The sequence below is a fragment of the Homalodisca vitripennis genome, chromosome 5, assembly GCF_021130785.1.
Source record: "Homalodisca vitripennis isolate AUS2020 chromosome 5, UT_GWSS_2.1, whole genome shotgun sequence".
Taxonomy (NCBI): domain Eukaryota; kingdom Metazoa; phylum Arthropoda; class Insecta; order Hemiptera; family Cicadellidae; genus Homalodisca; species Homalodisca vitripennis.
Window position 1 is genome coordinate 87,961,085 of NC_060211.1, and position 10,136 is coordinate 87,971,220.

The window sequence follows — 10,136 nt, forward strand, 5'->3', positions numbered from 1 at the left end:
ATATGCATTCTTCATTTAGAAAGTTTTTCCCATATTATGTTTTCTTAACTGAATTGGATAAAAAATAATACGAATATCAGGATTTAATGGTCGCTATGTTTAGTAGTGCCACAACAAATTGTGTACTAATTTATATTAAGCCGTTTAGAGCTGACTTATTCTGAAAACCCTACCAAAAACAAGTTTGTCTGTGCTACATTTACTATAGACGGTAAATATGGATAAATAAAGTGTAGTCGGCTTGGGTTCTATTAACACAAAGTCCACGATATTGCAACCGAAACGTCGTGGACGCTGACACAATGGAAAGTGGTGATTTGATACTGGCTAATTAGATCGAGCTAATTAAGCAAAACTAAACAATACCTCTGTATAATTATTTTAAAATATGTGTAATTTTTCTGTTGTTTTGCTTGTAGCGATCGATCAAACAGATAGGAATTTTAAATAATAACTTAATTTTTTTAAATTTAAAGTAACTGAACTAAAATAAACAAACCTATTCTTGTTCCAATCAGTCAAAACATTTGGCTAAATATTAATTTTATTTTTCGTTGAAACAAGTAATTCATTGAAATTGTAGTGAAATTGTTCAAATAGTTGGATTGTAGTAAATATTTTATAACTATACTCTTTTTTTATTTGACTTTAAAAATTTGTAACATATGCCAAATATAACATATTATTATAATAATATATTTGCCATTTGTAAATATTAAAAAAAATAGTACAATTATTAACAATTAAAAAAAATTTCCTCATATATTCAAAATTATGTGCCAAATTCGTTTTCTTTAGCTTTACTAGAGTTGGAAATAATATTGTTATACAAAATGGCGGCTAGCGGCTAGACAAGAAATTGCATCTTTATTTTTTAGATAAATATTTTTTTTTATAAAACACTTCTTTATTTTATAAGAAATTATATTGATTTTTAATACTTTTCTTTAGCAAGCTGTTTTAAAAATATAATTAGAATAACGCATCCGTATTTATTAGTTAAGACGTTCGATACATTTATTTGTTTATATAGTTACGCAACATAGACCTTATTGGCAAACTTTGTTATGTAATAAAGATACAAAGTATTAAATTTCTAAACAAAATAAATGAATACCATAATCTATAACTGATAGTTTTTGTAATCGTTGAATTGACAATAAATCTGTTTTTGGAAAGAACGTGACATTATTAAATGAAAATAACATTCAAATGAAGTAATTTTTCATAAATTATCTAACATTTCCGTAAAGTTTAGATGTAAGTGGAACATCAATTTGCAACATCTGTTTTGTTTATACAGTAAGTGATTACTAGTATGTAGAGTGAAATATCTTCTTGAGTAACTTTCTGTGGTTCGTTACGATATTTTCTTTTTATTACATAATTTTCTCTTATTAGAAATCTTTGATGCCATTTGATAAAATAATCACAATAGACTGAACGTAATCTTAAATGGTTGACATTTGAACTCATATATCAATCACTAAACTGTTATATTCCTTTGTACCCTTTGTTGGACCAATAATATGACACGATATCTCACTTGCACAATTTGAGATTATCTCATAATTGGAATGAAAAATCAGCAGGATGAGAGTAAATGGATTGTTGACTACAGCAGAGTCAGTGGTGTGGTATAGGTCATACACGAACGGAGTATTTTATTCATGGAGCTTTGCACCTAGAGGTTTTCAAATGAAAGCTGCATCTCTCATCTTCTTATAAATAAAGATGAATCGCAAAATGTGTTGCTAAGCGCAAACCTTGAGAACGATTGAACCACTTCGGTTAATTCCTTTTGTAAAATGTTCATTGAAATCCATGGAAGGTTTTTATGAAGCAAAATATAAGAAAAGTTACCTGGAATATTTTGAAATTCAGAAAAAATGTAGTGTTTACGTTTCATAATCCAAATTAAACTGGCACTAAACTGGCATTAAACTGAAATTTGATCGAGGAAATATTGCAAGCTGAAATGTGACATAGTAAGTGAAATTAAACGATCTGTAGGCACTTTTTAACCGAAGTAGGCTTTTCGGTCCTACGTAAGTATATATTTTCCTTCGTCAGGACAAGGCAAACTCTACTATGGTACTGGAAATATCTTAGACCTGAAATATGTGATAAAGGCTAGAAATAGACCCTTTTGGACCGAAGTAGGTTTCCGAGAGCTGTGTATTTGTATTTTATTGATCAGAATAATAATGCAGGCTCAGCTATGACATTGCAAATATAATTAATTAATTTGAGTCCTCCTCCGTAGATTAATGGTTATAGTCTCGGCTCTCTAACCAAGAGATCACGGGTTCAAATTCTGGGGAGGTTAAAAAATTTAATAATAAAAAACCAGTGCACTTTGAAGCCGGCATAGCTGGCGCTGAGGCTTAAATGAGATTACAACAACAACAAATTGAACAAGAAATGCTCTTCCATGTGCAAAACATGATATATTAATTTAATTAAACTCTGATAATATTTACCGTGAACTTAAATAATATCTACTTGATGTATGCCTACTTACGTTTTAAAGTTTTCATAGATCTCCTTCATTTTACATCATAAGTGCCTTTACTAAGTAATTTAAGGACTATGGTTCTAAAGATTGCGTGCGAAGCCACTAGTAACAGCTAGTTTATTATAAATACGTACTCATAACTTATAAAGAAGTTTAATGCAGCTCATAATCCTTTTCTCGGGTTCCACAGAGAAAACTCTAATTATCATTAAATACATTAATGCACGAAGACGTCATAGTATCGATTAGGTATAACCTTTGATTGCACTAATTGCACAGGAGATAACCCTTCCAATGTTACAATTCTGTCTGAAGTTTGTTTTAGACGATGGAAGGATTGTGAAGGAAATGGGATTTTTTCAAACATTTGCCATAGTTCAGTGATACAAAAAACCAGTAACACTACGTTTCGAGATCTGCTATCTCGTCTCTTCTTCAGGTCGATTGGGGTTTCATTATTGCCATAGTTGACTCAATATAATACATTTAATAATTTGTTAAATTATGTGAAATCTCTGTCTATTTTGTTTCCTTTGTAGATAGCGCAAAGCCTTAAAGGTACAAGTGAAAATAGATTTTAATATTGGATGCAATATGTTCTTATAAACTGATCCATAATAAAAGCTGGTTTATATGACGCTGCATGGATTGTAGATCCGCAGCTTGCCTAGTAAATGGCGAAATGTTCTCATAAACTGTTCCATAATCAAAGCTGGTTTATATGACGCTGTATCGATTGTGGATCCGCAGCTTTCCTAGTAAATGGCGAAAAAAAATTATACAATGTTTGTAAATTCATCCCTATTACATCTGTGCCTTCTTTACCTGAGACAAATGATGACTTATTTATCACGATATTTAAAATGAATTATTAATACTTATTGCTTTACATTTAACCGAGTTTCAATTTATTTAAATATACAGTAAAGTAAATTAAAAATGAAAAATCTACAAAAATACAAGCTTATTCACTAGTACTTTTAATGTGATTGAGCCTAATATAAAATAGTACATTAACATTATGCATTTACATTATTGATAACGTTTTAATTTTACAGAAGTAACATCTCCCTCACGTAGGATAACAGTATGTTATAGCCTTGTTTTTTTACAAATTGAACAGCTAGAATTATTGAAGAGCATATGTTAAATACAAGATTGTCAGAAGTAAACAATATTTCCTTGAGAAAGAAAGAATCAGGAGAGTTAAATAGGGAACTGGAAGTAAAAGGTGGCCTAGTTAGATCTTTAGACATGGGTGACTAGCACACATCTGGGGTTAGATGTTGACACTAAATATTTTTGTGAGAAAACTTGTTTTATAAAGGTACTAGAAGGTTTTAATTTAAACATTTTTTGTACACCACTTTTAATTAAATTTATTTAACGAAATTCAACATACATGCTTAGTTACATTATTTACATTCAAATACAATGTTGGTTTTGTTTAATATCCGTGAGTTTGGTACCCGCCGTGATGATGACCATGATGGTGTCCATGACCTAGACCCACAGTTCCCACTCCGCCTCCATGTCGTACGCCTTGCACATATCCACTACCTCTATGGAGAGCTTCAGATCCATAGCCTCCAGCATGGTCAGAACGGACATGGGTGACAGTGTGCTCGTAGACTCCACGTTCAGCACCACTGGAGCCATATCCAGCACCGTGTCCACGGCTCACTGAACCTAATCCTCCCCCTAGTCCGCGTCCTCCGACTCCATGGACCAATCCGCTGCTTCCGACCCCATGGGTTCCCACTCCGCTTCCGACTCCATGAACCAGACCACTGCCTACACCAACTCCTCTCTCCAATCCGGTACCTACACCGCAACCTACTCCTGTAACCATTCCACTGCCTACGCCCAGACCGGTACCTAAACCACCGCCTAGTCCACTGCCTAGGCCTCCATGATGGACTCCTGACTCGTAGCCTGAACCGTAACCACCTCCATGATGAACTGCAGATCCATAGCCTGTATCTATAGCACGGACGTCACTGACGGTGTTTTCATATGCACCATGGCCCACATGAGGCCCCCGCGCGCTGCTGCCATGAGCGTGTCCAAACTCGTGGTCGTAGCTACGCCTAGAACGCTCTTGGTGAGGTTGGCCGCAGGTCAGCCCTATCAGCAAAGCTATTATGGCCTGAAACACAATGCATATCTTGTCAGTAGGTCCTTTAGGGCTTTCTAGACCATATCTACTTAAGTCAATAAATTAACTCAATGCGCAATTATAATATTAGCCTATAAGTTATTGTTTATTAACATCAGTTTTGTCTTTTCCTGACTATTTTATATCATTCAAAACTTCTCTTATGAATACGACGAGATCTCGTTAATATCAAACCATTAGTTTTGTGTTTTCCTGACTATCTGATAGGCCTATCATTCGAAAACTTCTCTTATGAATACGACGAGATCTCGTTAATCTCAAACTATCAGTTTTGTCTTTTCCTGACTATTTTATATCATTCGAAAACCTCTCATATGAATACGAGGAGATCTTGTTAAACTCAAACCATCAGTTTTGTCTTTTCCTGACTATCTGATAGGCCTATCATTCGAAAACTTCTCTTATGAATACGACGAGATCTCGTTAATCTCAAGAACAAATATAATTTTGAATTTAATAATTTAAATGATCGATTTTGTTCGGATAAATTATTCTACTACAACGTATTACAATGTTTTATGGCATGTTAATTCAATTTCATAAACATATTGAGTTAACTAAACTGAAATGTTTAGTTTAGTTAATGTGTGTTATGTCAATTTTGGTATACGAATTATGAAATAATATTACTATTATATCAATTACTACGATATATTAATCTAATCTAGTATAAAGCTGTCCAATGAATAATACATTATTTTGTACTAACTACAAATATCATGCATTAAGTATTGCCATGGATTAACATTTAATGCCTCATTAACGTAACGTTTCCCAAACGAGATTAGCTACTGTGAATTATAATATGTGACATGATGTTCCTAACCTCTCTTTGAACATCTGAAGACGATTCAGTGAAGGTCGCAGTATTTTCAGTAATTGTTCTCATTGCATAATCTTAAAATATATCACACGATTTCACATTTATCTTTGCTAAAGTAGAACTATTAATTATTATATTTTCTAATAATTCATCAGTATTACCAGAACAAAATAATTAAATAGTTATGTGCACTGAATTACATCGCACATATTGATCTGCCAAATGGCGCAGTGTAGCGGGTACGGCGGTTATCGATAAGATAACCAGATCAAGCAACGTCGAGCGTGGCTGCTGCTTGGATAGGTGACCGCTGGGCGATCCTGTCCTTGTAAGCAGCCCGCCTGCCCGGCCATTGGTGGTGGTTAGGAAGTCACCTTTAAGCCGTTGGTCCCCAGTTTAAGTGTTAGAGAGGGCTTCTTAGCCCTAACTTCGCCTGGTAAAATAAGACATTCTTTACTTTTTTTTACTTTATATTGTAAATGAGTAAAATATTTGTAAGATTTATGTAAAGAAAATAAATAAAAAGAACATATTGATATTTAGAATACCTGGACTATTTAAACATTTAGAACTATCCTACATATCGTCATTTACCAGTTCCAGTAATAGGATCTAAGGTGTTGTACCAATACGTTTATGGCAAAATTTAGTTTTGAGGGAAAAGTATATGTTTGTGTCTAAATTCATATACTATAAGTTTGCAAGTGGTATTTAAATGTATATATAAAAAACAATCTAGTTCGGTAATTGCTTGAAATTAAAATATTTACTTTTATATATTATTGTCTGTTACTGATGTGATTACATGATTGTTTAAAATTGTTTTTGTATGTAATTACAAATAAAATACTACAACTACTTACTATTGTGTACTTCATGATAGCAAGAGCAGAACTGTTTAGAAAACAACAGAGGCGGATTTTAAAATAGAATAATCACTGACCTCGCAATCAACTCCTTGGAACCGATAAAGTATCAATAGCACTTAGTAATCAAATACAGTAAAAACCCATACAAATATCCAGGAAGTTTTATCAATCAGTTACCTAGAAATGTTGTTGTGTTAAAACCCCTGGCAGTATTTACGCACTAAAAAATTGCCTATTGTGTCAAGGAACAATACAGACGACTCAAAGAAAAAAAACCCATCTACTTACTAAAGTATCTGGGAATTTAATAACTTCTCTACAGTAATATTACCAATCCATAGCACAGTATTTTTTTTAATAATCCCTAATGAAATACCTTACGATTGAGGGAGGTAGATTTCAATTCGATGCTATTTATTTTGTTTTATAAGTCACCTACATTTAAAAATATGTACGCCATACCACGTGTCGAGTAACAGGTTTCGCTGAGATTTCATGCAAAATTTTTCAAGTTGATTTCATTCTCGAGATGTTCTGGGAAAATATGACTAGACAAACATACAGTAAAGAAATTGTAACATCCCCTCGGCAGATAAAAGTGAAATTGTGTCAGTTTATTGAGTGCTTCAGTGACGCTCAGCCAAATTCCATGGTTAAACATACCAACAATATGGCCAAAATAGAACTAACCCTTTGTGTACGTTGAAATGAAGTTTCATGCAAAATTTCAAGCCTACAGATGAAGTCGTTCTCGAGATATTTTGCTAATTGGTACATTCCATTTTTTGTATGCGTAAAGTTAGGTTTCATAGCAGTCTTTAAGTAATAAAAGTAAACCAAGAGAGCATTAGCACATGATGGTGTAGTTGGTTTACATATGTTGGTATCTCATATTATTGCACTCAGTTTGTTCAAAAATATATATATTCTGCTATTGTCTTGTTCTCACCATGGTTACTCGTAAGACTAATGTAAAAATATTCGGTAACGCTCAGCCAAATTCCTTAGAATGACATGCACCATATTCGAACGCAGTGTTGCCTACATGAAATGAAGCTTCATGCACAATTTCAAATTTATAGGCCAGTTCGTTTTCGAAGTATTGTGCGTACAGACTGACAGATAGTCAGATACAATTTGAAATTGTTCCACTCCCTCGAGTGATATACTTCGCTAACGCTTAGTCTATGCTATAGAAAACCAGGGTTTATTTGGCTCAGCCAAAACATCTGAGCTGATAAATATCGGGTCTACACACACTCTCTCTCTCTCTCTCTCCTTTCACACAAGTAATGCATCGGTAGACTTTGGTGCCTGTACTCAAAGTGAGAGGCACCCAAGCCTACTTTTATTAGTTTTCTATTGATGTTGCTGATTCTATACCAGTTACGTAATAATAGGAACAACCTGACTCATCTCAAAATGTCCTATCTTCCATGTCCTGAACACCGGGACATTGTTCTGGCCTATTAGTACCTGTTCTTTCATCCAGTCGTGGATTTGCCAGTAGGCCCGGGCCTAAGAACCGCAAGTCAGTGGGACCGCATACTTAGAGACATTTGTATCATAAACATACTATAAAAGTTTTCTCACCTTATGTTATTATGCATTTTGCATTTTCTTTTTAAATGTTTAACATTCTATTCAAATATAAACATACAAATTTATTCTTTTTGTACCCTCAGCCACAAGAATTTATGTGAGGGAAACACTAACATGTTCGGCCTGGTAACAGCTTGCAGAGATCGCCTGCATTAGTATAATACCGTTAAAGAGCTTGTCTGTCTCAGTATTGCCTTCCTTGTTATGGTAACGGTAAGAGATAATGCAGAGATGTTCAAACCTTCAAGCCTGTTTTCATATTTGCTAGAGCATTATTAATTAACCTCTGACGATTGGGGGCTGAGAATATCGTCACTGGTATATGTCAGGTAATCCGACTAGTGTCATATACTTCCTTTTTCACTTTAAAATTAGTAAGCATAAGTTTCGAAAATTCGAAAACAAATTCTCGTAACCGTATTTATTGCAATAAGCACAGTTTTCTAACAAAATGTACTTATTGTAATAAAAATAACTGGCTCGTTACACTGATTTACCAGCTATAATTTAGAAATAATAGGCTTGCTCAGCTTGTTTTCTGTAAGTCACAAGGTTGGGCTTAGGCCATTCTGCAATAACCTATATGCTCCATATTTTAACTAATACTCTTTAAAATTAGTGGGCTTTTAAATTATTCAAAGTACTAATCATGTTTGAGTTAAAAACAGGACTTAATAAATTATCGTCAATTTGTAATATTTTGTGTATTACAGTGTTGATTTATTTTCCAACATTTTGGTACTTATACGCGTAATTAGTTTACTTTTCGTTTGTCAAACCCGTTTTCTCAAGCTTAGTAAATAATAAAATCTGAGGAATTGCTAAGGCTCCTTCAAAATTTGAACTTTTGAAACCGACGAAATTGTTACTAAAAAAGAAAAATGACAGTTTTTGATAGTACAATCAAAATCTTGTACCGAGCTTATAAATTGCACCTCCTATAAGGACCTTTGCGCTGCTTCCGGAGTGAAAGGATATTCAGGATGGATAAGGTTGGGGGTAGGGACAGCCTCCTATCGAGATCCATAATGAAGAATTTAGGGCACCAGTTTTAAATTCATGTTCTCCCGAAAGAGGAGAGGCCAGCTCTGGTAACGTAGGTACTTAGTTAACGAACTCCACCAACTCCAACAGCCATTTCCCGCAGTAGACTAGACCTATTGAATTACCCTTGCACCCTAGAATCTCGACATTTGCGGTTAGTGAGGTGCCGCTCCTGGGTATCCATATTAAGATTGCCCAGATTTGAGTGACACGTCGGTTTTTGCTGTGCCTAGTGGTAGATTCAACTGGAAGATATAAACCAGCCAGAAGTGATCCCTGCTGGTTACGCCTTAATATTTAATATTTAGAGGAAGTTGTATTTCTTGAAATATATATTTTCACGGTTGCAAAGACCATCATATAGACATATTCCTTATTTTCCACTTATGGCAAGAAGCGAAGGAAACCTCTCAATGCACTTAATCATATTAGGACTTGTGTGCGGTTCCAGAATGACAAAATATTCAGAATAACAGAATATAGGAAGAGGGATTAAATCTCCTGCCGAGATCTCTTTGTAAAAACCATGAGTGTGAGTCAGTCATGCCATCACGGAAGAAGAGTCTCTGTTTCAGCAACTATCGCTCAAATCGCTAGAAGAATGTTCTCCTTTGCGTTTTGAGCTTGCGAAAACTTTTAAAACAACCTTTCACAAGGAAACCCTAATCAATAATACTCTCAAGTTAACTAGAACTTCATTAATTTATCCCTATACCATTACATCAAGATTTGCGGTTAGTCATGTGCCGTTCCTGAACTTCACTGGTTGCGCAGTTGTAAATGGATGTATCGGTTCCAGCTGTATTCAGTTTACGTATAAATGATTCAGTGAGCTAAATACAGTTAATTGTAATCGTAAATCTGTAGATATAAACCAGTTAGAGTGAACCCTCTCGTGGCATCTAACCAATTAGTACAATACTCGTACTAGTTATTGAGAACAATTAAGAATATAATAATCAGTTTACTAAAATGTATTAATTATCATATGACTTTAAGATGACATACATACCATTCGATGGTGTCATGGTGATCAATCCTTATAACTTATATAAGATTATTTATAAGTTCTTATAAAGAAGTTTTACCAATCAAGATTTA

The 10,136-nt window shown here is 34.1% G+C and overlaps 1 protein-coding gene across 3 annotated transcripts; it reads right to left on the minus strand.

Moving 5' to 3' along the window:
• Positions 1-3,877: 3,877 nt before the first annotated feature.
• LOC124362487 (glycine-rich protein 5-like) lies at positions 3,878-6,495 on the minus strand. 3 transcript variants are annotated; one of them, XM_046817032.1, is made up of 2 exons: positions 6,384-6,495; positions 3,878-4,667 (listed from the first exon to the last, which is right to left on the minus strand). In XM_046817032.1, exons 1-2 carry the CDS (start codon positions 6,396-6,398, stop codon positions 3,966-3,968), a joined length of 717 nt encoding a protein of 238 aa, XP_046672988.1. In that variant the 5' UTR covers positions 6,399-6,495; the 3' UTR covers positions 3,878-3,965. The 3 variants fall into 3 exon arrangements, with proteins under 3 accessions (XP_046672988.1, XP_046672989.1, XP_046672987.1); XM_046817033.1 differs by lacking the exon at positions 6,384-6,495 and adding an exon at positions 5,721-5,744; XM_046817031.1 differs by lacking the exon at positions 6,384-6,495 and adding an exon at positions 5,524-5,702.
• Between the last annotated feature and the right edge of the window lie 3,641 nt (positions 6,496-10,136).